At 53.7% G+C, this 26,535-nt stretch overlaps 12 protein-coding genes across 12 annotated transcripts; 8 read left to right on the top strand and 4 right to left on the bottom strand.

The window, feature by feature from the left end:
* Positions 1-1,939: 1,939 nt before the first annotated feature.
* On the top strand, positions 1,940-4,069 carry A1O3_04965 (uncharacterized protein; the record flags this gene model as incomplete). Its single annotated transcript, XM_007735093.1, has 1 exon — positions 1,940-4,069. One exon carries the CDS (start codon positions 1,940-1,942, stop codon positions 4,067-4,069), a length of 2,130 nt encoding a protein of 709 aa, XP_007733283.1.
* A 107-nt stretch (positions 4,070-4,176) lies between these two features.
* A1O3_04966 (uncharacterized protein) lies at positions 4,177-4,941 on the bottom strand (the record flags this gene model as incomplete). The annotated part of the gene is made up of 1 exon (XM_007735094.1): positions 4,177-4,941. The coding sequence occupies one exon, from the start codon at positions 4,939-4,941 to the stop codon at positions 4,177-4,179; it is 765 nt and encodes a 254-aa protein (XP_007733284.1).
* A 551-nt stretch (positions 4,942-5,492) lies between these two features.
* On the top strand, positions 5,493-6,767 carry A1O3_04967 (alcohol dehydrogenase; the record flags this gene model as incomplete). Its single annotated transcript, XM_007735095.1, has 2 exons — positions 5,493-5,669; positions 5,715-6,767. The coding sequence occupies 2 exons, from the start codon at positions 5,493-5,495 to the stop codon at positions 6,765-6,767; spliced, it is 1,230 nt and encodes a 409-aa protein (XP_007733285.1).
* Positions 6,768-7,756: 989 nt separating this feature from the next.
* A1O3_04968 (3-hydroxyphenylacetate 6-hydroxylase) lies at positions 7,757-9,340 on the top strand (the record flags this gene model as incomplete). The annotated part of the gene is made up of 1 exon (XM_007735096.1): positions 7,757-9,340. One exon carries the CDS (start codon positions 7,757-7,759, stop codon positions 9,338-9,340), a length of 1,584 nt encoding a protein of 527 aa, XP_007733286.1.
* A 330-nt stretch (positions 9,341-9,670) lies between these two features.
* Positions 9,671-10,501, bottom strand: A1O3_04969 (uncharacterized protein; the record flags this gene model as incomplete). The annotated part of the gene is made up of 1 exon (XM_007735097.1): positions 9,671-10,501. The coding sequence occupies one exon, from the start codon at positions 10,499-10,501 to the stop codon at positions 9,671-9,673; it is 831 nt and encodes a 276-aa protein (XP_007733287.1).
* Positions 10,502-11,101: 600 nt separating this feature from the next.
* A1O3_04970 (uncharacterized protein) lies at positions 11,102-12,646 on the top strand (the record flags this gene model as incomplete). The annotated part of the gene is made up of 1 exon (XM_007735098.1): positions 11,102-12,646. One exon carries the CDS (start codon positions 11,102-11,104, stop codon positions 12,644-12,646), a length of 1,545 nt encoding a protein of 514 aa, XP_007733288.1.
* A 719-nt stretch (positions 12,647-13,365) lies between these two features.
* On the bottom strand, positions 13,366-14,353 carry A1O3_04971 (ubiquinol-cytochrome c reductase iron-sulfur subunit; the record flags this gene model as incomplete). The annotated part of the gene is made up of 3 exons (XM_007735099.1): positions 13,366-13,618; positions 13,733-13,901; positions 13,996-14,353. The coding sequence occupies 3 exons, from the start codon at positions 14,351-14,353 to the stop codon at positions 13,366-13,368; spliced, it is 780 nt and encodes a 259-aa protein (XP_007733289.1).
* Positions 14,354-14,849: 496 nt separating this feature from the next.
* Positions 14,850-15,578, bottom strand: A1O3_04972 (uncharacterized protein; the record flags this gene model as incomplete). Its single annotated transcript, XM_007735100.1, has 4 exons — positions 14,850-15,172; positions 15,228-15,318; positions 15,375-15,460; positions 15,515-15,578. 4 exons carry the CDS (start codon positions 15,576-15,578, stop codon positions 14,850-14,852), a joined length of 564 nt encoding a protein of 187 aa, XP_007733290.1.
* A 506-nt stretch (positions 15,579-16,084) lies between these two features.
* A1O3_04973 (chloride channel, other eukaryote) lies at positions 16,085-18,646 on the top strand (the record flags this gene model as incomplete). Its single annotated transcript, XM_007735101.1, has 1 exon — positions 16,085-18,646. One exon carries the CDS (start codon positions 16,085-16,087, stop codon positions 18,644-18,646), a length of 2,562 nt encoding a protein of 853 aa, XP_007733291.1.
* A 298-nt stretch (positions 18,647-18,944) lies between these two features.
* A1O3_04974 (uncharacterized protein) lies at positions 18,945-19,664 on the top strand (the record flags this gene model as incomplete). The annotated part of the gene is made up of 1 exon (XM_007735102.1): positions 18,945-19,664. The coding sequence occupies one exon, from the start codon at positions 18,945-18,947 to the stop codon at positions 19,662-19,664; it is 720 nt and encodes a 239-aa protein (XP_007733292.1).
* Positions 19,665-21,020: 1,356 nt separating this feature from the next.
* Positions 21,021-22,895, top strand: A1O3_04975 (uncharacterized protein; the record flags this gene model as incomplete). Its single annotated transcript, XM_007735103.1, has 2 exons — positions 21,021-21,289; positions 21,347-22,895. 2 exons carry the CDS (start codon positions 21,021-21,023, stop codon positions 22,893-22,895), a joined length of 1,818 nt encoding a protein of 605 aa, XP_007733293.1.
* Positions 22,896-24,807: 1,912 nt separating this feature from the next.
* On the top strand, positions 24,808-25,443 carry A1O3_04976 (uncharacterized protein; the record flags this gene model as incomplete). The annotated part of the gene is made up of 1 exon (XM_007735104.1): positions 24,808-25,443. The coding sequence occupies one exon, from the start codon at positions 24,808-24,810 to the stop codon at positions 25,441-25,443; it is 636 nt and encodes a 211-aa protein (XP_007733294.1).
* Between the last annotated feature and the right edge of the window lie 1,092 nt (positions 25,444-26,535).

Below are 26,535 nucleotides of genomic sequence, written 5' to 3' on the forward strand. Positions count from 1 at the left end.
TAGTAGTAGTAGTAGTAGTAGTAGTAGTAGTAGTAGTAGTAGTAGTAGTAGTAGTAGTAGTAGTAGTAGTAGTAGTAGTAGTAGTAGTAGTAGTGTCAAACTGATGTCGTAGTAGATTATACAGTTTATTTTATACTGCTCTGTCCATTCTATTTTATTTGGCTTCCTCCCCTTCCCATTTGACCTCGTCCCAAACCGCTATCATCTTGGCCTGACTCCTTTGCAAGAACTTTTCTTCGTCTGGGACCACGACGCGATTATACTCTTCGCCTTGAAAGACCTGTATCCATGTATCGTCAAGAGAAATGGAGAACTGTATCATCGGATTAGATGCATCCAAGGGGATCAGACTCACCCCATCAAATCCTCCAATGTTTCCGCGCCCATCTCGACTCCGCCGTCCCATTCTGCAACAGGTAGGCCGGCCTCAGCCAGGGAGTTGGAGACTGTCCGGTCGACGTGGAATTGGACGTAATTTCTTGACGTTGGACCGGACGATCGGGATAGAAAGAAAGGTTGGCGGGCGGCTCTTGGACCAGCTGCGGATGGATGGGTTAGGAACATGGACAGTACACAGCACACAGTATTGCTACCAGTGTGGGAATGGGCATATTCAGGAGGGTCAATAGGGCAGAGGAAGGGAGAGATGATGGTGAAAGTCCTCGTTTGAGAGGTGGTCGAAGGCCAATCGACCGCACTCGCTGCTAGGTGTATGGTTTCAATTGAGGAGGAAAAGAGCAGCCCCTCGACCAGCACGCGGGGGCTCATACGGACCTTACCACCGGCTTTGGTCAAGGGGCCTGTCCCTTCGACTGTCCGAGCAGATGAGTGGATTCTGTCATATACTTCTTTTGGATTGCCTGGCCTTGCACAGCCTTTCTGGTTCCTCTTGGGGCACTAACCGGCTGTGCCCCAGGATACGACCGCATCCCTCAAGAGCCTGACCACTTTGGTACACGAAGGGAAGGTCGTTCCTGTGACTCTGCGCCTCATGAATGGAGGGCTTGGAGACATTGGGAACTTTGGAAGGGCTTTGCACAACTGAAGGCCGGGAAGGTCAGGGGCGAGAAATTGGTCTATCAGGTAGGCCGAGGGAGCCATGTTCTCCATCTGTCCCTGAGGCAATATCGGATTAGGCGAACCCTGAAGGGTCCTCAGGGACATTTTCTGCTTCTAGGTCTTCTGATCTCTGGTTCCAGTGTCACTGCCTGGACAGCGCGGAATTTTGATGGACAAGACTTGTCAAGCTTGTGGCTCATTCCTGCCGCGATTGCGAGAGAGGACAATCCTCGCGGATATTCGGCGTATGATGCTAAGCCAGTACTGTAGTGCCTGGCCATCTCCCAAATGACCACTGGTGCTCTGTCTATGAAGCATGTGCCGAGCCCTGATGCAAATGCGGTGAGAGCCCCTAGAAGGAGACGGGGATTAGGCCCTGGCAACCAGTCACTTTTGGTCCTACCTAGGTAGAGACCATTCAGGTCTTCGCCCGTGCATGCCCTTACATTCCCGCGCTGCGAGCATGGGACCTTCTAGGACCCAACCAGCGTCTTGTCATGCAGCATTGCAAGTGCGATGCCTCCAAGACCAAAGAAGTCCCCCAAAAGCGGCGGGTAATTTCCCTGCAACACTTATAAAGTTGGAGTAATCGAGTGGCGTTATCCGCCTCTGCACTCCGTCCACCGATCAAAGATGCTTGTTTCATCTAGTGTCAAGTGCAACTCTCCCTACGGTTCAACCAGATCAACCCCACGATCCACGATACCTACATATCTGTAGTAGCCTCTCCAAACCCGACCATTACGGTTGTCACGTTGCTTCCTCCTTCACCGACTGTTCCGTGAATTCCAGCACGCCCTTTCAGTTCAGTCCTGTGGCCATTCACCGTCACCACTAGCATGTGAGCGTCGTCCACACCTTCAGCCTCCCAGCCGCCGTGATGGCCACCTCCATCCTCGACATCCAGCGCAGCATTATCCTTGGAACGATACGAGCCACTGCTGGGCGAGACTGGAAAGTTCTGGTCTTGGATGAGCGAAGCAGGAGGCTTGTGTACAACGTGACAAAGGAAGATGACATTTTGAACGCCAACATCACGAATATCGAACATATCGAACAGCGCAGGCAGACGCTTTCTGACACAGATGCCATCTATCTCTTGTCTCCATTACCACACGTTGTAGAATCCCTGAAGGCTGATTTGAGTCGGAGGAGATACCGTCGAGCACATCTAATATGGACTTCACAATTACCCCAGGATCTCGCAGAAGATATCTTTCGTTCGGAATCCCGAGCGCAGCTGATCCTCGAGTCCCGCACGCTCAATATCGAGTACTTCCCTCAAGAGTCCAATCTCATCACGTTTCGCGAACCTTGGAGCTTCCATATCCTCTACCATCCGGCATGCGACTCGTTGGTTAAGAGCCATCTGGATGCCTTGACTCAGAAGCTCGTTTCAATATGTGTTTCTCTAGGAGAATACCCGTTGATCAGGTATTACAAGCCTCGAGAGCATGAGCGATTTGCGGCAGATGTGCTATGCTATCACCTGGCGAATTTTGTACAGACAGCCTTGGACAACTACGCCCGCGATGAACGAAACAACTTCCCACCGCAGTCCCAGTCCAACCGCCCCCGAGCGGTCCTCCTGATTACCGATCGATCAATGGATCTGATGTCACCATTCGTTCACGAACTCACATACCAGGCCATGGCGATGGATCTGCTCCCTATCCGGGACGATGAAGACAAAATCACATACAGGAACGTGATCAGGAGAGGTCAGCCCGACCAGGAAGAAAAGGAGGTGGAGATCAACGAGAAAGATAATCTCTGGGTCGTTCACCGTCATATGCACATGAAAGATCTCTTGGTACAACTCAGCCAAGAGTTCAAGAGGTTCCAGGCGAAGAACCCCCAATTTGCCGATAATGATGGACAACCTGCTAGTATCAACACCATCAAGGACATGTTGGCTGGGCTGCCGGAATTTCAGGAAGGCAAAGAAGCCTTTTCGCTGCACATCGACATGGCCGAAAAGTGTGCTAAAATCTTTGCGGATCGCAAGCTCTTGGATGTCGTGTCCTTGGAACAATCACTCGCCACCGGAGTGGATGATGACAACAAAAGACCAAAGAATACAGCTGATCAAATTGTGAGGCTCCTAGACGATGACAGTGTGGTCCATGAGGACCGTGTCAGACTCTTGATATTGTATATTCTGTACAGGCACGGCATTCTGCGTGGTGACATCGAGAAGTTGCGGTGTCACGGACAATTGTCGCCCGCAGATGGCGAGATTGTGTACAACCTGATCACGTTGGGAGCAAAGATTGAAAAGTCACTCAAAGACACCACCCCAAATCCACCCCCTTTGTTCCCTCCACGATTGAGAGACAACACCAGTACCGAGGAAGTCAGCCTGTCACGGTTTGAACCCGCCGTGAGATACATGCTCGAGGAGCAATGTCAGGGAACTCTAGACCCGAACGTGTTTCCACCCGTCAAACCCCATCTAAATGACCCCAACTCGCAGATGAACACCGCTCAGACGTCATTGCGAAATGCCGGAAAACCCACCTGGGCACAAGCTCGGTCTCAATCCAACAAGCCCCGGCAACGTATCATTGTGTTCATTGCTGGCGGTGCCACTTATGCCGAAGCACGAGCCTGCCATGATGTTTCTAGCATGGCCGGAAAGGAGGTGTTTTTGGCCACCACCCACATGATCACTCCGAAGAACTTTTTGCGACAGCTAAGCCTTCTGAGTGCGGGTCGAAAACAACTAGACCTACCAACAGATCGAGCTCCACCTAAACTTCCGGCGTGGATGTCAGAGCCTCCTCCACAAATGCAACAACCGAGACCTCAGGCGCCTCCGAAGGCTAGTCCTCCAGCCTCGATAAGGCCGCCCACCGAGGCTATGCAAAAGATGGCCATCGGCGGAAGACCAGAAAACGGCGTTCCCGTGCCTGTGGCCTCGAGACCATCTCAGCCCTCGTCAGGGGGCGATGGCCGTGGCAAGTTGAAGAAGGAGAAGAAACACCTTGGCTTGTTCAAGAAGCACTAGCCTGTGCTGTTCAGGAATTTAGCGCGGCGTTAGGAGAGGGAAGTGCCTGTGAGAGTGATGGAGCGTGATAACCGACTCCCTTATAAACAAATGACATCGACCTGGGATCAGCTGTTTGGTCCGAGGTATTGCTCCAAGTCTGGACCATAAAATGATCTTCGTAGTCTCTCGGCCTTTTTCTTAGCTTCCGTGTCCATCATCCTGACTTGTTTGGCATTGAGTCGGACAATCGTCTCGTCCTTCTTCGCTGTGACTTTGCGCTTTGTGACTTTGCCATCATCTTCCACGGTTTCTCGAAGCCCAGCCGTGTCCTTCTTCTCTTTGGGCTTGACAGGTATTCTGATTCCCTCCTGTCTAGCACCAAGGCCTGTCCGACTGTCCGGGTCCCAGCCATAGCTTGTCAAATACCGGAGACCCACGTGCTCTCGATCGAGATGAGAGGGAGGATGGGAATGCTCGAGACAAACTTGATGTGCGATAGAAGACTCGTGGGCGCCCATTGCAACCTTGTCATTGGGCGACGATATAGACTGCCTGCAAACCGGGCAAGTCTGCATCACTGGCTCAACTTTGTCCGGTTCTCCTTCAGGTCCAAGTTTGACCTGGTCTGATAGCGCCACATCCCCTTCCGCTTCAAGTTCGCTTTTGTTCTGATCCCCAAGATCCTCTTTCTCTTTGGCGCTCTTCCGTAAGACTATGGACAAGTAGCGAGCTTCGGCGGCGGCGGATGTCGATTGCGGCGCAGTTCCGCTTGAAATTGAGGACTCGGGGGAGGTCGCTGGGACAAAGGCGATTCGTTTGCGTTTGATCCCGGCGCCGAACGCGCGCTGGTCTTGCACGGGCAGGAAATAATCTTCGTCTTCATCTGCCATATTGGAACATGTGGCTGTGGCTAGACCAACCTGCCCCAAGCAATGAAAGGAAGCTCACTTGGATGTAGAGCCACATAAAGTTATGCGTACAGCACGAATGGTGACGGGGGCAAGATGAGTGGCGCCATCAAAAGTCGGTTTCAGCCTCCTAGTGTAGAAGAACGAAATCTGGGGATCTCCGCCCACACGGCGGCCACGCACCAGCAACCTTCAACCTTCACCCAGTTGGTCCTAAGCCATATTCCAAATGCGACGTTTCTTCATGGTCTCCAGGTCGGATCTTATACGATTCTTCATCATTATATTCCCTCTTCATGTACATGGAAATGGGGCCGAGCCGACTAAATAGGATTTGACTTGGGCGCTCGCCTTCTGCTGCACCTCGCACTAACCTCGAGCGGGCTTTAGGCGCCCATATCCCCGATGTACATACAGAGCATATGTAGCAAATGGAGCAAACATTTCTGAACACCATTTGGACTCCTTTAGCTGTGGATGAAAGCCACGTCGCAGTTGTTCAACCCATTGTCTTTATCCAGCATACTGATGTGATGCCTGTTTCTCTGCTCGGAGAGGTCTTCAACCGAGGTCTTTTCAGTTTTTCCAATGTCTGGGCATTGGCGAAGTCCGTGGCGGTGGTCGGCGTCGTCGTCTTGCTGAAACTTTACTTTGAGGGAGCCAAATGTCGTTCCGAACGGGTGATGCATGGAAAGGTGGTGATGGTGACAGTATGTGTTTTCCTCCTTTGCATGTCTACATCTGACCAGAGCCAGGGAGGCACATCAGGCATTGGCGCTGCAGTCGTGCAGGAACTGGCCTCGAGAGGAGCCCAGATAATTCTCTTGACCCATCATGCACCGACGGACCCCTTCCTGGTCGACTATATCGAGGATCTCCGGACGCTGACGAATAACGAACTGATATACGCCGAGAAAGTCGACCTTTCCTCCCTGCATTCAATACGAGTCTTCGCGACCAAGTGGGTAGACAATGCACCCCCAAGAAGACTGGACATGATAATTCTGTGTGCGAATGTGATGACGCCTCGTTTTGGGACGAGTCAGAAAACGGTGGACGGCTTGGAAGCCGAATGGGCCATCAACTATCTCAGCAATTTCCACCTCTTGAGCATTCTATCCCCGGCCATCCGAGCACAACCCCCGGACCGAGACGTCAGAATCCTGTTCAGTACATGTAGTAGTTACATTGGGGGCACGCTTGCACTGAAGGACACCGAGACTGCTACAAAATCTGGCAGTGCTTCGTTTGCCAGAAGCAAGCTGGCGGTCATGACCTTCGCCTATGCTTTCCAGAAACACCTTGACGCATACAAACGTCCAGACAACCAACCCACCAACGCCCGAGCATACATCATTGACCCCGGCTTCTGTCGAACTCCCGGTACACGACGCTGGCTCTCTGGGGGCCTAATATGGGGACTATTCCTCTACCTGGTCACGTGGCCTGTTTGGTGGCTGATTCTCAAATCTCCCATTCAAGGAGCCCAGAGCTATCTTTTCGCAGCAATGGATGTCGAGTACGGGCGAGGAGCTGGTGGGAGAATGATCAAAGAGTGCAGAGAATACCAGCTTCTACGACCCGAAGCGCAGCATGAAGAAGTGGCAAAGAAGCTGTGGGAATATAGTGAGAAGCAGATCGAGCAGCTGGAGAAGGAAGGCGCTGTCAAAAGGGCTCTAGAGAAGAAGGCAGCGCAACAGGAAAAAGAGAAGAACCAGGGAGGCTCGACGGCAGATGCTATTGGTCGTGCATCCGGAGGAGAGAAGAAGCCTACTCCAGGATCCAGAAAAAGTCGAAAAGCAAAATGACTCAACATGTTGGACGGATTGGTGATAATCGGTGCTCCTCACCTCGCCACCTAGCTTTTGCTCAACTCGAGATGGAGTTTCAACGCCGAACACCAACCCCGGTTCTCCGTTATTTTGTGAAATGAAGAGAGCATTCCACGACTCCTCCTGCAATCCCAATAGTCGAGGTGTGTATGCCTACCTTGGCTCCGGCTGAGCCTTGTCAAGGTCTGAAAATGATCAACATTCTGCGCCCCTGCTTATGCACTCCTCTCTCAGAGATTTAGGAGATGCGGCAGACAATATGCGCCAACGTGATCTGAGATACGGGTGCAGGGGAACTGCTGCATGTTCTTGGGTTCGACCCTTTTGGAGAAAGAGTACATTATTCCAGATGAGGTAGGATTTCGCGCTTCGACAGCATCCACGTGGTAGAGTTTCCTGCCAAAGTACCAAAAAGACTGAACAAGGCCACCGACATTTAAAAACCGTCAACCATCCAGTCACACGTGCATCCATCAAGCAACCTCCACCGCCCCATCACTCAATGGTATGCTCATTCTCATAATGGGCTCCGTAGACGAGAGGGCTCGGAATGATACCAGCGTGGGAAACTTGTGCTGGATCAACATATTACCTGGTGTCACCGATCAGACTGAAAGGAAGAATCCCGTGGCGTGCAACTGCCGACAATGTCTGGTTCTCGGCCCACTCCTCCAATCAGTTCAATTCGACATCTCCCACTGGCAGCCCCGGTCACTGATGCTCACGAGGCGGTCGTGGTTCCGCCCTCCACGGCTTATGAGCGGAATGGGAAGGAGCTTCTGACCGGGGCCTTCCCCACAGACCAGCCGTCCCCTCACAACCAGTCTGGGGTCGAATGCGTCTTATAGTGGTCTATGGTCTTCTATCTTCTACAACCTGGCATCTTCTTCAGCTTCGGGTATTCTTCGTGGTCTTTGTCGCTCCCTTCCGGTCGCACTTGGTCCCTGCTCTAGATTTCGGTCGCTATGATTGATAACATTCTCTCCGGTCTTGTGGGCCGTGCCCAAGCCGCGCCAGTGACGTTCCTAGCATACTTCGTGGCGGCCTCTGCCGTACTATATCTCATCCTCACCGAAATACAGAGAGCACGAGCCCGTATTTCTGGCTTCGAAGGACCGTCGGGTTTGCCAGTGATCGGCAACATTCATCAAATCAGAACCGATGCAGCAGAACAATATCGATTGTGGTCCAAAAAGTTCGGGCCTGTTTATCAGATCATGCTGGGCAACATCCCGGTGATCGTGGTGAACGGCGCTCAGGCTGCCAGAGAGATCTTCGGGGTGAACTCCCAGGCGCTCGCTTCAAGACCCGAGTTCTACACTTTCCACAAGGTTGTCAGTTCGACGGCAGGAACAACAATCGGGACCTCACCGTTCAGCGAGAGTTTGAAACGCCGAAGAAAGGGCGCCGCAAGTGCATTGAACAAACCTAGTGTGGCGACATACATTCCTCATATCGATATTGAGACACGAGATTTCTTAAGTGAATTCCTCCACTACGGTGAAGGGGGCCGGAAGCCGGTAGACCCCATGCCCATGATTCAAAGGCTGTCCCTGTCCCTTGCCCTGACCTTGAACTGGGGCACGCGCATGGCGTCTCAAAACGACGAGCTGTTCGGCGAGATCACGCACGTGGAGGAGGAAGTGTCCAAGTTCCGATCCACCACCGGCAATCTCCAGGACTACATCCCTATTCTGCGGCTGAACCCCTTCAATTTCGGGAGTGCAAAGGCACGAGACATGCGTCGACGCCGAGACATTTATCTAAGGAGATTGAATGAGAACCTTGACCACCGTATGGCATTGGGCACACACCAACCATGCATCCAAGCCAACGTGATCCAGGACAAGGACGCCAAACTCAATTCTGAAGAACTCACTTCGATCTCTTTGACAATGTTGTCTGGTGGTCTAGACACCCTCACGACCTTGGTCGCGTGGTCAATGGCGCTACTGGCCCAACACCCAGATATCCAGAGGAAAGCTCAGCAGGAGATCCGAGCCGTGTATCCTCCCGAGCAGATCCTTTGTGATGCCAACGATGACCAGTCCATCCCGTATATTGTAGCGCTCGTCCGCGAACTGTTGCGCTACTATACCGTCCTCCGCCTGTCGCTGCCGCGCGCCACAGTGAGAGATGTCATGTACAACGGCCATACCATCCCCTCAGGGAGCGTCATCTTCCTCAACGCCTGGGCATGCAACATGGATCCCGAAGTCTGGAGTGACCCGGAGGTGTTCCGTCCTGAGCGCTGGCTTGAAGTCCCTGACGCCCCGCTCTTCACGTACGGTCTGGGTTACCGTATGTGCGCCGGCAGCCTGCTGGCCAACCGCGAAATGTATACCATCTACTTGCGGTTGCTGTCGGCGTTCGAGATCCGAGATGTCGAGGCCGCGGATGGCGGCGCCGTCAATACACATCCCGTCAAGGGCGTGGAGGACCACACCCAGCTTGTCAGTGTGCCTAAGCGATACAGGGTCAGGCTAGTTCCCAGAGATGAAGGGTGTTTGAAGAAGGCGTTGGATGAGTATGTCGGTGAACAGCATTAACTTGCCAGCTTGGACCAGGTGCCCGATTCCCGAAGGGCTACTGTCGCATGAAATCAAGCACCGCAAGCACTGCAATCACCTGGCGTCTAGGGCGCAGATGGCGTTAGCTGGCCAGTAGTATCGATAATATTTTCTATCCACGTCAATGCCTGACTTTTCATATTCTAATTTCCGTCTATTCATTTCCTAGCGAGGTACGGGCTCGTACCTCGAATGTGAACCCATCCAATCCAAGCAAGCCTGCAATATACTGGAGTTAGTTCTCTCATCCCTGGCGATGTTATCGATGCCTTCTATCCACGGTGCAATCTATTCTGTAGTGCTAGCCGTTCATTTGATGGTCGGCCGCAGGTGCGAGTTCTCCTCGAAGGAATTGGTTCGGTATCGCCTCAAGCCTTCCTCGGCGAGTTTCTTGACCGTCTTACGTTCTTCGTAGATATCCTTTGTCTCGTCTAGAATGGTCTTCCAGTCCTCAAAGGTGGTGAAGGGGATGCCTTCTTTCTCGCACCAGGTGACGAGATCTTGGCCGGCGCGCGCGAAGAGCAAATCCGTCTCCCTGGCGGCGCTGAGATCGCTCACACCGTCACCGGCGTACAGCAGCGTGGGCCGCTCATTGGGGGGCAGTTTGGCAATGGCGTCCGCGTAGGGGCGGATGGTCAGGCTCTTGTCATGGCCGAAGCCGGAGTCGTCGTGGAACTTGATGGTCCAGCCGTCGGCGACGTCGATCGAGTTGCCCGGGGCGAGCAGCTGGACCTCGTTGGCGACGATCTCGATGTCGGACATCAGGTCCTCGCCCAGCAGATGCTTCAGCAGCGTCTCCAGCACGGGGATCATGCCGCTGCTCAGCACAATCACCGGCACGTCGTGCTCGCGCGCCCACACCATGAACTGCTTGAAGTACGGGTCCAGCGTGATGTTGTCGCGCAGGATCTCGAGCACGCGCGGGAACGGCATGTGCCATGAGTCGATCATCTTCTGGAACGTGTTGCGGAACGTGTCGGTGTGGTTGATGACGGCGCGGAACAGCTGGCGCCGCTCCTCGTAGCCCATGCCGTAGTTGTCCGTGATGAAGTCGTTGGTGTCCTGCAGCGTGATGGTGCCGTCAAAGTCGGTGAAGAAGATCACCCGCGGCTTCTTGTTGAGCGTCTCGGGGAAAGGCATGCTGGGCTACGTAGCTCTGTCTGTCTTTGTACCTTGTAGTGCCGGTAGACGACGAGTTCAATGCGAATCTGGGCGAGGGGAAGCGGCGCGGTGAGCAACAGCCTATGTCTAACTTCAGAGATAAACAGACAGAAGGGCCACTTGACAGCAGATGATCTGTCCCCTTATATGACCGGGCAGAATTAATCAGAGCCGTGGGGTAGTCGACGGGCTCCAGTGGTGGGTAGCTGGGTAGCACAGAGTAGTGTTCCGATCGTCGCGGCGTGCCTGACCCATCGTTTCAGATATTTTCTGGCGGGCAAATGCCCGACCAGGCAAGCCGACACCACCGAGTGAGAGGGGAGCGCTGATGACGTCGCACTGTGTCCCGGGAAACCTTCCCCCCAACAGCACCCATAGTGGTACTAGCTAGGGAAATACTAAATACTACGGAGTACAGGTACGCACTGGCAGCCGGGGCGGAACCTGAAGCTGCCCTGGGCGCCGAGAGTTGACCGTGTTATAGGGTTATAGGCTGGCGTGGGCATTGGAACTCTGTCTGTTCGTGGGAGACAGCTCTTCCCACCTGGCGGCTCAGACCCTGCATCACTGCTGCTCGCGATGCAGCAAGCCCCTATACGGCTCTCTCAGACATTGTGGTCCGCCTTTCGAGCCGCAAAGCCCATCTCCCACACTTTCCCTCGGCCGCTTCAGCTTCAATTTTCCTCGCTGGTCCGGTCCTCCCCACAGCCATGGCCCAGACAAAGGTCCAGAATAGCTTTGCAAGCTCGCTTTTATAGCGATAACAGGACGGAGATTGAGAGGAAAGTCGAAGATGCAAAGAGTCGGATAGAAGAGAGCTTCGAGTCCCGGGCAGATACAGTGGCCTCGCAGGCCGATGAGAAACTCAAGGACCCTCAGCATGAAACAATCATTCATACGATTCCGGAGTCCTCGTCGATTGTCCATCCGTCCCAGGCACATGGCCAGAAAGAACACAAGCAGTCGCAACCTCCGCCCCCGCCCCCGCCGCCGTCCTCTTGGGACAAGAAGCTGCCCTCCCATCTAGCCTCTCGGTATTCGCACGTGCGAGAACGATTTACGCATTTCATGGACAATTTCCAGACCCATATCTTCACGGCGTCCCGGCGATTGAACGACCTCACTGGCTACTCAGGGATAGAAGCATTGAAGCACGAAATTGAGCATCAGGAAGCAGTGGTGCAGGAATGTCGTCAAGCAGTCAATGAAAGTCGATCAAGATACACCGAGGCAATTGCAACGCGGAGCGCTACCCAGCGCGAAGTAAACGACCTCTTGCACAGAAAACACACCTGGTCTCCTACTGATCTTGAGCGCTTCACCAGTCTGTACCGATCCGACCATGCAAACGAGCAGGCCGAGGCTGCTGCGCAGAAGGACGTGGCCGATGCAGAAGCAAGGTACGAAGAAGCCTCGTCGAAACTCGCAAAGGCAATCCTGGCACGCTACCACGAGGAACAGATCTGGAGCGACAAGATCAGACAGATGTCGACCTGGGGCACTTGGGGCTTAATGGGGCTCAACGTGCTGTTATTCGTCGTCTTCCAGATCGCCATCGAGCCATGGCGGCGGCAAAGGCTGGTCAAGGGGTTCGAAGAGAAGGTCGAACTTGCATTAAAGGAGACGTTCGACGAGGTGACTGCTGTGCAACCGGTGCGGCCGAACCAAGAGGGTGCCATAGCGGCCATGTCGCCTGGAGAGAAAGTAGACGCTGTGGCCGACAAAATAGTCGAGCAGATTGTCGACGCTGTCTCGGGCACCACCGTCGATGAAGCTGTTCCAACGCCCCCGCCCATAGAGACAACGCCTTCTCCTCCACCAGAACCCGTCATCGAAGCGGCGGCCGAGCAGCTCGCCGCCGAAGAGATCGCCGCCGAGGAAGTCGCGCAAGGATCGCTCGAGACAATCATACCAGAAGAACCCGTCACATCTCCCTCGGCGACGTCGCGCTGGACCGCCCCTACCTCCCCACTCGCGTGGTATGAAGACTCGCTACGCGCACTGTTTAGCGACGAGAACCTCCTCACGCTCACGCAACGGCAGTTGACAACTGTTGCAATGCAAGGTGTGGCCGGCGGCATGGCGCTGATGGGCCTGTTGGTTGTCCTCCTACGGCCCAAATGAGCTGTGGCTGTACTCTGTACTGTCTAGACCGAAAAAAGCATTTATTTGACCCACGTCTCATTGTGTAACTGTAGATAAACACCACCGTATGAGGTATGAGGGAAGACCTCATAAGACTCGAAAGGACATTGAGTGAGATACTAGTCAAGACGATATTCAACAGAGAAATGCCCCTCCCCTCATTCATGGCTGAACCAGATAATAGAGGATGCTTCCCTTCCCTGGTCAGCCTTTATTAGCCCTTGTGGCCTGCCTGTCTCCAATAGTCATCTCCTTCTCTCGACCTGCTTCAGCTTGCCAGATCAGGTCGTTGGCACTCTAGTGTTGACCCTGCTGCTGCTCGTTCGGCCTCATGTAATGCCGGAAACAACAAAAAAGCAAAGCAAAGCAAAAATCGGACTCGAACTGAACTCGGGGAGAGAAAACAGCCCTCGGTCGAACATGTCAGACAATGATATGTTTAGGTATGGTTTTATCATCTTTTAGGCTGCTCCTCAAAAGTCCACTGCACTCAAGTCCATCCCCCACCTCGGACATGCGATCTCAGCAATCGCAGCCCCAAAGGCCCCGTCGTGTCTCTAATATGTACAGAACCTAGCCGAGAATGTAGTTTTGCAGCTAGTTTGCCTTCCGCGCTCTTTTGGACGACTCCCGACACATACAATTCCCCCACCGGCCCGCCTCAAAGGTCTTGTCAAGCAGCTCAACTCCAACCCTGTTTAACCAATGATCAACTTGTCGTCTTCGGGGAAGTCGTAATTAGGAATCTCCAGGTTCAAAGGAGCAGGACCTCTCCGCACACGGCCGGAGATGTCGTAGTGAGAACCGTGGCAAGGGCAGAACCAGCCACCATAGTCACCGGATTCGCCGATGGGGACACATCCCAAGTGCGTGCACACGCCCAACATCACTAGCCATTCGGGTTTCTTGACGCGGTCGGCGTCCGATTGCGGGTCACGTAGAGTTGAGACACTATGGCACGAAAAGATTAGTACGAAAGCTCTTCGCGCGCGGCAAACATATGGAGAAAATAGGGAGCTCGAATTGATTCGGGCACTCAATGGAGAGAACGGAGCAGGAACGTACTCGACAGATTCGGCCTCCTTGATTTCGTCTTCTGTCCGGTGACGGATGAAGACGGGCTTGCCTCGCCATTTGATGAGGACGTTCTTGCCTTCAGGGATGGCAGCGAGATCGACTTCGACCTTGGCTTGAGCCAGCACGTCGGCGGACGCGGACATGTTGACAAGGAAGTCTGCGAAAGAAAGAAACAAACGTCAGCTCTTCATGCTCCTTGGTGCCGAAATTGATGTGTCCACGTCGTGGCTTTTTGTTTCTCGTGTACTAACCCTGAACAGTAGCCTTTGCGCCAGCGGCGGTCAGCAGGCCCATAGTGCCGACCATGAAGTATTGAAAGACTCGGTTCGTGATGGCCGGGGTGCTGGCCTGGTAGTGCTTGAAGCTCGGGATCTTGGTGGTGTCATATTTCTTCGCCTTGGTGGTGGTGAAGGGGCTTTGGAAGCTCGAGCCGCTGCTTGCAGCTTCGCCGGACTGTAGCCGCCGCTGTTGCGAACTTGGGGTGGATGGAGTTGAAGCTGAAGCTGAAGCTGCCGCGGCCAGACGGGACGACGGGGCTGCGGAGGTAGGAAGTGTGTGTCGGGTCCAGCTGCGCACGGCAGAGCCCGCGGATGCAGGAACTGGACGCATCGTGAGGGCTGTGTGAAAGCAGAGAGCGATCGTGGACGACGAGGTGAAAAGCTTGGAAGCTGAACGTGGTGGACGAGAGGCGCTGCGAACTTGAACTTCGAGTTGATCTTCGAATTGAGGTCCAAAGCCAAGACTCGTTTTGCCTCGATTGTGATTGGTGGAGAGATCTCGACGGTTTAGAGCTTCAAGTTCAGCGTCCACCATCAAACCATCAACATTAGCTGGAACGCCAGCTCGCCCACTCTCGATCACTCCAGCAAGATTCAACGAGTGGTTCCCAGAGTCTCTGGTGGGAGATGCTGTGAAACATACGTCTATTCTACCGTGCTCATCATGCAACGCTCGCAGTGCCTGTCCCATGGCCCCTAGGCCTCGCAGTCCGAACCATGCCCATAGCCCCGTCCTTCAGTACAATGCTTGCAGCTACACGCCCCTTAAGAGGCATCATTCATCATCGCCTGAAATACAGATTGACGTGTTTGTGCCTCAACCACTCTCAACCACTCATCTCGATGTCCCTGACCGGGTCCGGATGACTGTGCGTTCGCTGATGAAGTGATCTGTGACCGACGGAACCACCACTTGTGCCATTCGCATGCGGAGAGCCGTTTACCCCATTGACACCGTTCTGCGGCTGATTCTTCATCATCGTCTGGATCGAAATCGAACCAGTCTCACCATTGACGCCATGTCCAGCCGTCGAGGATGCTGCATGCGCAGCCTCCTGAGCCTTTTCTTCTCTGTACTGCCGGTAGGTCTTTGTCTTGGGAACCGTGTCGGACAGAAACTCGAGGTTGTCGATTCTAGATACCGCTGTGGCTTGGTCATAGTCAGCGATGCATGATCCTGGTGATCTGGCTAACCAGCGACTCACCAACGTCCTTGTATGCAATATTCCGCCGGGGCTTTCGTTCCGATTTGACCACGTTATATGCTTGTTCGGTTAAGTAGCGAAGGAATATCTCCTGGAAACATTATCAGCAACAGCGCCCTCCCTGGAAGTTGGCGCGGCTGAACCCACCGTCGCGACAGAGATCGCAAAAGCAGCCGTGGTGGAACATTGGCCAATCTCATCATCCATAGCTATGATTTTCTTCACTCTCGCCACTGTAGGCTGGTCAGCGATGTGTCGTCAAGACAATGGCACGAGAAATGACTCACTTGGAAGAGCAGATGAGCCTGTGACGTCCTGAGGTGGCTCGATAGGGGCATTGTTGTATGGCATGGCGACCTGAGACTTGAATTTGGTCGCTTAGATCAATCCTCAAGAGTTCCAAATAGCCTAAATGCTTTTGACACGACTTTTGGCTGTCGAAGGCTCACTGATGGCGTTGACAAAGGGATGGATTCTCCTTGTGAGGGTTTGCTCTTCTCAATGGATCGCCGGGCGCTTAGATGGACGAAATCCACGGCGAGACTAGGCCAGTGATACGTCTGAGGTGACGATGAGTTTTTCTTGAGAAGTAGTGTTCTTGCACGTCGTGTTAGGACCCGTTTGTCTGGTCGGGCGGGGGCTCGATATTTCCCATTTGAAGTCGCGTCGAGAGTTCTCAGGTCACGTTCTGGGCACGTCCGAAAGGGGAAAAGCGATGGTCGACCGGGAGGCCACCGAGTTCACGGGCTTCATCCTGCGAACAAACATGTGCTGAGCCATACTAGTACTCAACAGCCTGCGAACGGCAATCGACAGTCTAGACATCTCATTTCAGCCATGGTAGATGAGCCGGTGTTATGACCTCGCGTGCGTCCTCTTCTCGCCGACCCTCACTGTCAGCCAGGCGCCTATCCCGACGCCTATCCCACCTCTCCAGCCTCGAACATGGCGAGGCCCGGCCTCAGCTTGCGCCGGCCGAACAGTCTCTCACCGAAGAGATTGCAGAGATAAAACGCTACGAAGATTTCACTACAATCGACTGGGTACAAGATGCGGCCCAAGAACAGATGCGGAGACGCGCCCGGCGCAGAGAGTCGAGGTTCTTCGAAAGAGAGGGAGTGCTGGGCTGGCGTCGCAAGCTCTGGGAGTCCTACGATGCAGCACAGGCCTGGGTGGTGATCACACTGGTCGGGATCATCATTGGCGTCAATGCTGCCGCCTTGAATATCATCACGGAGTGGCTGTCAGATATCAAGATGGGCTATTGTACGACTGCCTGGTATCTCAATGAAGGCTTCTGCTGCTTCGGCTCCGAGAACGGATGCGACGAGTGGCGGAGGTGGACTTCATTCAGTGTTGTAAATTATTTGCTATACACCATATTTGCGCTTCTCCTGGCATTCATCTCGGCATACCTGGTCAAATGCTACGCTCCCTACGCTGCTGGCTCTGGCATCTCAGAGATCAAATGCATCATTGCCGGTTTCGTCATGAAAGGCTTCCTCGGATTCTCGACATTCCTCATCAAATCGATCTGTCTGCCTCTAGCCATTGCCTCAGGCTTGTCAGTCGGCAAGGAGGGTCCTAGTGTACATTATGCGGTCTGTGTTGGCAACGTCGTTTCACGATTCTTCGCCAAATACCGACGGAGTGCTTCCAAGACCCGAGAGATTTTGACGGCAACAGCAGGGGCCGGAGTGGCTGTGGCATTTGGAAGTCCGATTGGAGGCGTTTTGTTCTCGCTCGAAGAAATGGCGACCCATTTCCCCTTGAAGACGCTCTGGCGGAGTTACTTCTGTGCTCTTGTAGCTACGGCAGTGCTGGCTACGATCAATCCGTTCAGGACCGGACAGCTCGTCACGTTCTCAGTCAAGTACGATCGAGACTGGCACTTCTTCGAAATCGTCTTCTACATCATCCTCGGCATCTTTGGTGGACTCTACGGTGCAGTTGTCATTAAATACAACCTCCAAGCCCAGGCATTTAGGAAGAAATATCTGTCCAAGTTTGCCATCCCCGAAGCCGTCATCCTGGCCGGTGCCACGGCCATCCTCTGTTTTCCAAACATGTTTCTCAGGATCGACATGACGGAAATGATGGAGCTGCTGTTTCGGGAGTGTGAGGGTGACTATGATTACCATGGACTGTGCGAATCAAGAAACAGGCCGACGCTGATCCTGTCGTTGTTGGTCGCAACTTTCCTTCGCATGTTCCTCGTCATTATATCTTATGGTTGCAAGGTACCTGCAGGTATATTCGTGCCCTCCATGGCCGTTGGAGCATCTTTTGGTCGGATGCTAGGAATCATTGTACAATGGTTGTACGAGACTTTTCCAGATTCACGGTTCTTCTCTGCCTGTCAACCCGACGTGCCATGCATAACGCCTGGCACTTACGCATTCCTCGGCGCTGGTGCTGCTCTCAGTGGCATCATGCACCTGACCATTTCAGTCACCGTCATCATGTTTGAATTGACCGGAGCCTTGACTTACATTCTTCCCACAATGATAGTGGTAGGTGTAACCAAAGCCGTAGGAGACAGGTTCAGCAAAGCTGGCATTGCAGATCGGATGATTTGGTTCAACGGCTTCCCTTTCCTGGACAACAAGGAAGAACATACTTTTGGTGTGCCTGTGTCGCAGATCATGACCGCCCATGTCAGTGTATTACCCTCGAGAGGTATGGAAGTCAAGGCTGTACAAACGCTGCTGAACGACACAACATATTCCGGATTTCCCATTGTGGAAGATGTCGATTCTAAGATCTTAGTGGGATACATTGGAAGGACTGAGTTGCAGTTTGCCGTCGACAAGGCCCAAAAAGGCGCTATGCTGGCAGCAGACGCCAAATGTGTGTTCACTGCGGAGCGGGACGACGAAGCAGAGTCTGCAGCTCCGCTCAGTCCAGCCGTTTCCTTTGATTCCATGGCCACCCAGACCGTGGACTTCAGTCCATATGTCGATGCGACTCCAATCACTGTCCATCCTCGCCTGCCTCTGGAGACAATCATGGAGCTCTTCAAGAAGATGGGCCCGCGTGTCATTCTCGTCGATCACCATGGCCGCCTCGAAGGGCTCGTCACGGTGAAAGACTGTCTGAAGTATCAATTCAAGGTTGAAGCTCAGGAACATGCCCATGCCCACACCCTCCAGGACGAACCTAATCTTAACCCTGAACGAATCGTCGATCTCCTCAGCCGGATAGGTGATTACTTTGCCGATAAGATCAATAACCTATCACGCGGAAAGTTGAGACTCAGTCCTCCCATAGCTCAGGGATGGACTAGAGTGGCGGGACAAGATAGACCAGAAGATTTCGCTGATGGTTACACTAATGAGCATGAGATTTTGGATGGAACGGAAGATCTTACGGAACATGGCCAACATGGTGTTGAGCTTACAACTAGGCGGCGGGAGTGAAGGGCCCATGTATACATTTTCGATATTAGACAACTGCATATTCTGAGTTTTGAAGATACTGACAGTCTTTCCGTCTCCCGCCATCGCATGACACTGAGTCTGGGGGGAGAGCAGAGTCTTTAACCGTCGGGGCACAGCCCAGGTCGTCCAACGCATGTGTTTGTCCCCAGGTTCGACCCTCTTATCCTCTTTTCTTGACATTCTTTCCTCCCAGAACCGCAGCTCACCTTCTTCTGACCCGTCCTCCACCAACAGCCACCTTTTCCCCGGGTCATTTTCGATCCTCTTCAGATCGGCCATGTCGTCCCCTTTGGTCCCTCACCCGGACTCTAATCGAGAGCTTGGACGCGACCTCGATCTGGACTTGTCATTCGCAACCTCCCTCAACGGATCTATCCTTACTCTGGAAGACGAACTTGCCGATGTGTCCGACAACCCATTTACAGACGCCGGCATCGATCATAAAGAAGGAAATGGACAAGAGGATGGGGATGGTGATCAGGCTGCGGAGGAGCCACAGGACAAAGATAAAGCGAGCACCACCTCCGAGTCTAGTCTTCCTACAGGTTACCGACGTCAGACTGAGTCGTTCGTCAAACTCAACCAAGAAGCCCTCGAGAAATGGCGCGGCGATCTCGAAGTCATCATTCAGTCGCTTCGCCCTACAGAAAGTGAGGCCGAAATGGAAGGTCTCAGCACCACATTGCAACTGTTCGACCACGCCCTCGGCATATATGACTGGATAAGGCACTCAGTGGGACCGTACATAGCAGTCCTAGAAGCCCGCCAAGAAGCTGTGCAGCGTGAAATGGAGCGGCGGGATCGGGAAATCGACCTGTTGCGGGACGAGGCCGAGGAGGTGTTGAAGGCCTATTCGACGGAGTACGAGACCAGCCGGCGCAAGACATCGATGTTAGGAGAGTTCATCGATATAATAGATGTTATCGCCGAGGGGAACGTATCAGAGAACGAGGGCAGAGCTGAGGAACATCAGCTGGGTGATGTTGGACCTCATTGATTGTTGGATGGGGAGCAGACGGTGCTTCGAGCCAGGAGAACGATGGCATGGTGCGCTTGCAAGACACTGTCATCTGTGTTCTATGTTCTATGTCCTGCTCCTTGAGGACAGCCATGCACAGTCGTGGAGATCTTTCTCCCACACACGCTATCACGAAAACAAGCTGGTTGCAAAGGGATATTTAATATTGCCATGCGGGACGGCAAGGATACAACGAGATCCATCCCTAACCAACATTAATATTTGGGGATTAACCATTCCACTATTCGAATGCAACTTTGTTGCAAATGGAACAATGAGCTGCCAAACTTCCCGTCCTTGTATCCTGCAGACGGTTTCATCCATGTCTTGTTGATTGCTCTTCTGTGTATTGTGTACCTGTAGCTCGTCCTCCATCCGTGAGACTCTGGGCACGTGACTCGTAGCCTTGACACCTACCAGCAAACTCCTGCTGCTGCTACGGAATACGGAATATACATGTCTTGCTTCCTAGGATAGATGAACCCGGTACTCTCTTCTAACCGAGGGGGAGTTTTCTTCTTTCTGGTCCGGAGGCGACTCTTCAAATTTTCCAATCTGCCGCGACTTGGCGAGTTCGACGCCATTGAGTGTCTGACCCATATTCCCATCCATCTTCTTGGCCGTATTCTTGGCCATAGAAGTCACACCCGATCGCGACATTTGAAGCTGCCAGGGTTTGAACCAATGACATGGACAGATCTGCACCTCCACGACCCGATAGCAAAGCTGATAGCTTAGCTGAGGGTCCCCGGGTTTGGCGTTACATAACTGCCCCAAGTCGCGGAGCTGAGAACAACTTCCTCCTCCCTTGACCAGAGCGAGAAATTTAAGAGAGGATTTGTTGACGACAAGTTCAATTCTTCGAACGGTTTGCCAGGATGTCGTGGTGAAGGTGGTCAAAGGCGTCCCAATCTTGGTTCCAGCCTCGTTACATGGGCTCTTCAATGCACGGTTGGGTCGAGCCCGGCCCCGGTACCCAACATCAACTGCGATGCGAAGTCGGACTGCCCAGTCCGCTATATTCTTGGGGGATGGACCCCAGACCTGGTCACGGGAGCCACAGCAAGATGCTCATTGCTCAATACCATTCCGTGCGAGCCCTCGGCGCTGCATCGGCAAGGTAGGCATGACCCTCTCTTGAGGACTGCTCCGGGTCGGCCTCGTGGAAAATCTCTTCCAGATAATCTGATGTGATAAGATAAAATTCTTTCTTATCAATCTATATAATCTTGCATGCGAGGCCCTGGCCCCTGAGACACCCTCTTCGTTGGTTTCTTTCTCCGCTTTGCATACCATTGAATTTGGCTTCGTTGCTCTCATCTGTTCTCGTGCAAGATGAGGTTCCGATTTCCTCGCACCCTCGACTTGGGGCTGGACCGCGGCAAATCCTCCGATGTGGACGGCCCAGAATCAGCAGCTGGGCAGCGGGAGACCACTCTTGCCAGTCATGAGATCCGGGAGAAGGAAGCGGCCGTCGCTGGGGACTCTGACACCGGCGACAGTGGCAGTGAGAAGGTCGATGCCGACGCTCAACGAGGTGTCCAACTTGCTGAGGCCGTGACCGAGGTGTGGACTAGACGCGATTTGATCCTGGCTTACGTCCTGTAAGATGCCGTCGAGGAGCCATATGCGCAGATGATAGTGAGCTGACGAATAACTAGCATCTGGATCATTGAATTCGTCCTCGGCTTCTCCTCTGGCATCGTCGGTACATTGACTCCCTACGTGACGAGCTCGTTCGCAATGCACTCTTTGACCGCGACCACGGGCATCATCTCCAGCTTGATCGGCGGCATCTTCAAGCTCCCGTTTGCCAAAATCATGGATATCTGGGGTCGGCCCCAAGCGTTCATCTTGATGATCGCGTCCATCACGCTGGGCCTGATCATGATGGCCGGGTGCAACAACGTCAAAACATATTGCGCGGCCCAGGTCTTCTACAACCTCGGTTACTATGGGATTGACTTTGCCTTGACCATCTTCATTGCCGATACCTCGAAGCTGCGGAATCGGTCTTTCATGATCGCCTTTGCATCGTCGCCCTGGCTAGCGGTGACCTGGTGTTACGGACCGGCAGCCAACAGCGTGCTGGATACGATGGGATTCCGATGGGGATTTGGGATCTGGTCCATCATCCTGCCCATCACCTGCGCTCCGCTCTGTTTACTGTTCCTGCGCAACCAACGGAAAGCGATCAAGTTGGGTCTCATCCCCCCGCGGCCCAGCCGAGGAACGCCGTTCCAAACCTTCATCTACTACTGCCGCGAGTTTGACGTGATCGGCCTCCTGCTCATCAGTGCCGGACTGGCGCTGTTCCTGCTGTCGTTCAGCTTGTACTCGTACCAGAAGGACGAATGGCGGTCGCCCTTGATCATCTGCTTCATCATTTTCGGCGGGCTGCTCATGATCGCCTTCGGCCTGTACGAGAAATACCTGGCCCCCGTGACGTTCATCCCCTGGACGCTCCTCCGGAACCGCACCGTCATCTTCACCTACATCATGGCCGCCAGCATCTACCTGGCCTGGTACATCTGGGACGCGTACTTCTTCTCGCTGTGCATCGTGCTGTTCCGACAGAGCATCACGCAGGCCTCGTACATCGGCAACATCTACACGGTCGGGTCGACCTTCTGGGCGTTGGTGATCGGGGTGGCGATCCGCTTCAACGGGCGCATCAAACGGTACGCGCTCTTTTTCGGCGTGCCCATGACCATCCTCGGCGTCGGGCTCATGGTCCACTTCCGCCAACCGAACGTCAACATCGGGTACATCGTGATGACGCAGATCTTCATCGCCTTCGGCGGCGGCACGCTGGTCATCTGCGAGCAGATGTCGGTCATGGCCGTCTCCCGCCACCAGAACATCCCCGCTGTTCTGGCCATGGAGGCCATGGTCGCCAACATCGGCAGCTCGGTTGGCCTGGCCATCGCCTCGGCCATGTGGACGGGCATCTTCCCCAAGAAACTGGCCGAAAACCTGCCCGCCAGCGCCCAGGCCGACTTGGCCACCATCTACGGCGATTTGACCGTTCAGGCCAGCTATCCTCCCGGCAGCCCGACCAGGGACGCCATCGACAAGTCGTACGGCCAGACCCAACGCCTCATGCTCATCACCGCCACCTGCCTCTATTCCATCACCCTGGTGTCCACTCTCTTCTGGGAGGACATTGATGTCAAGAACATGAAGCAACGGACCAAGGGGTTGATTTGAGAGCCAGACCGAGACTGGTCATCACCTGTCTACTGTCCACCACGTCGGGCTCACCTGTCCACTGTCCACTGTCCACCACGTCAGGCAAGGTTGGGCCAGCACACGGTGCACCAACACCACAAAGAGACTTCTGTGTTCCTGTCCCTGTCCCATTGCGTTGACTCACCTGACGTGAGCTGGTGGATGTCACTTCGGTCAAGATACAAGATACAGTACACTCAAAAGAGCCACAGCGTTAGCAACGAGAAGGCATTGTTTCGTATTCATTTGAGCAGGGTGATGATCTAAAAAAGCTCGCTTCTCACTTCAGTCATTACTTCGTTCTTGTTTCCGGCTCGCAAAATTTGGCAGGCAATAATAAACTCTCGAATCGTTTCTTTCCGAGTCTTCCGTCTTGTCTTCTCCCTGTGCCTTGCCTGTCCTGGTCCATAGTCCCCGCCACAATTCCATTCCCACACCACACGACATGGCAAGATTGACTCTTTGTCGTTATAGACTCGCAGCCTCGGTGGATGGACCGGACCGGCTCACTCTTCACTCTGGCGAACCCTAGGTCTGGGTCTGGGTCTGGGTCTGCATGCTTGAACATGGAGTTCTCGACAGGTGTAGCGTGGTACCTTTGAGCCTCCCATGACAATAGACCATGTATGCTACGCGTACGGCAATAAGGCACCCGGTGGCCCTCACATGCCCTTTGGAACATGCGACTGTGTCCAGATCCTCATTGAACCGACATGGCAGCCTTGTGGTCTAGGTCGGCGCGCTTCTCGAAAACGTCAGCTGCTCCTTGACTGTGCTTGAGGTCACCTACTGCGCATGCTGGAGGGTCATGACTTATAGTTCCTTCTCCTCCCCAATCTTGTGGCATCTCGCGCCGGCTGTGGTGTGCTGAGTCGGTCAAAAGTATTCTTTCCCCACGAGGCTGAGGCACGATCGCCCTGGCGCGCTCAAACAGGTAATATCCGACATTTTCTGCACCTGGGTCCCACGCACTGGTTCAAGGTTGGGCCTTTGCCAGGCTGCTGCCTTTGTGTAAGATAACCGTAGTCCGCAAGCGTTTAGACAAAGGAGCCAGTGCCATGCTTATTCCGACCGCCTGCCAAAGTGCTTGATCGGCCACGCGTTGTTCTGTCTCACCTTGGTGGCCATTTTAGCCTTGCAGGTGCAGTATGGTCGACTCAGGCATCGCGACTGCACAAACCTTTCAATGTGGTCCTTATCTCTTGGTTCTCGTTGAAATGCAGTTTTGAAAGAAGGGAGGTAGATTCGCCAAGGGGTTTCTCGCATGCATTCTTTGGGGGCTGAGGGTTGACATCGTGTTGTGCGACCCGAACCGAACGGAATGTGCAGCGATAGACTTTGACGTCACGGCCACAAAGCCGACACGCCGAGTTGAGCTGAGCAGCAAGGTACAAAGGATGGATTGATCGATCGATCGACGGAATGGTTTGACAGTGGGTTGAACAGGGAATACAGAATGAGGCAGTGAGGCAGCAAATCGCAACGACCGTACCTCGGACCATTGTCGCCAACACTGAACAGCTACCGTACAGTACATGTACTGTACCTCTTGGGGCAGACCTCCTCCTCCTTCTCGGAGCATCGGACGAGCGCATCTAACAGCACAATACTAATCAATAGCAACCAGAGCTGACGGCAAACCCAGGGCCTAAGTATCGTCGGCCGTGGAATCGAGATTCTCAAGCGACAAGTGTCAGACCAGACCAGACCATCCCGTCCCGACTGCGACTGCGACGGTGACGCGCCGCGAGCAATCTTAGCCTGAGCCTTAAGCCTCCTAAGCCGAAGGGCTAAGGCCCTTCCTTTCTATCCAACCTAACCCAAGCCGACCAACTACAGACAAACAGAGTCTACTTGACCCTACCTAAGAGGACTGGCCTGGGCCTCTAAAATGTCCCCCAAAACAGCCCTGCTCGTCATCGACATGCAAGTCTTCTTCGAGTCGATGACGCCGCGGGCGCTGCCCAACATCCTCTGCCTCTGCAAGCACTTCTCGCAGAGTCAGACACCCATCATTTTCACGCAGCATGGCCACTCGCAGGACGAACTGACCACCGACCCGTCCCCCAGCCAGCTCGTGCGGAAATGGGGCCCAGCAGACTCGATCGCCGCGGGATCCGACGGCTGGAAACTCATTGACGAGCTGCACCCGTTCCTCCCCAGCGCTTACACGGGAAAAACATCCTCTTCGGCCACTGTCGTTCCTCTGGGCCAGTCGCTCCCGGCCGCTACGAGCGTAGAATTCCCCAAGGTGGTGTCGAAAAACACCTATGATGGCTTTCTCAACACCAGCCTAGCCGCCGTGCTCGAGGTAGCCGAGATCGAGCGCGTCGTCGTCTGCGGCGTCATGACCGACTGCTGCGTTGACACCACGGCACGGAGCGCCTTCAATCGCGGCTACGAGACCTGGCTGGTCAAGGACGCTTCGTCGAGTGCAAATCGCGCCCAGCACGAGGCGGGATTGCGTGGGTTCTCGTTTGCGTTCGGCGAGGTGCTTTCTACGGACGAGGTGCTTGCTCGGCTGTGATTGTATCTAGAGTATAGGCTTGATCGGTAGTGACTGTGATTTAGAGTACAGAGTACAGAGTACAAAGTACAAAGTGGTATAGTATGCAACGCAGTACATGAAGTGTTTCTCTTGAGTGTGCCGACTTACTCTTACTATTACTACTCCTACCACTGCTGCCGCTGCTGCCGCCGTTGCTAGCAAGAATTCTGATGAATGTATAGTGCAGTATTAGCTGCTGATGCGACCTTTACCAGGATGCGAATTCTTGCAACATATATTGTGCCAGTAGAAGTACTAACACTGAATGTGGATTCTGTACTCCGTACTGTGTACTCTCACTTTCTACTCTCCTGTCCTGGAGAAGGAACTTTCTTTCTGGTCAAGTCGAGACGCCATATCAAAACCCCAGGAGGTAAGTTCAGGAAATGACGGATGGGGCCCTAAGGCTCATACCACAGCACTACGACCAATATATCCACCTCATACCCCCTACATATATAACTTATCAAAAGATAGATGCAGATGTTGGGCTTTGACAATTTTTTTTGATTAGATTAGGTGGTTTAGCATGAAGGGGGGAGGGAAATCCCACAATATAGGGCTCAGGAGGCTTAGACCAGGCCCAGGCTCAGGCCCAGGCCCAAGGCCCCCAGCAGCGTTCTGAGCGTAGGTATGTAGGTACCTATAGGTAGGTAGGTAGGTAGGTACAGAGTACCATTGTAATCCTCCATACCCCCTACCTCCTACTCTGTACAGAGTATCCGTACTCCGTAAGGAGTACAGAGTAAAGACTCCGGTACGGATACGTGAGACTGACATTCACTCACTTGAGACAGATGGGTGAGCCGCTCTCAGCTTCCAACTTCCTGCTAATTACCAGAAATCAGCTACCAGCTTCATTCTTCCTTTTCGTTTCCTCGTGGGCCATGACCCTGGGCCAGAGCTGAGCTGGAGCTGGAGATGGAGATGCAGACGCGACAGACCATGATTCGAATATAGCAAGGATACTCTGTTGCCACTGCCCACTGCCCAGGATGGTTGTACGAGTACGGCCGTAGCCTTAGGGGTTAAGGGTACGAATCCTGGCCTCCTGGCCGTCGTTTGCCGTGC

This window comes from Capronia epimyces, assembly GCF_000585565.1.
Source record: "Capronia epimyces CBS 606.96 chromosome Unknown aczIQ-supercont1.4, whole genome shotgun sequence".
NCBI classification, from domain to species: domain Eukaryota; kingdom Fungi; phylum Ascomycota; class Eurotiomycetes; order Chaetothyriales; family Herpotrichiellaceae; genus Capronia; species Capronia epimyces.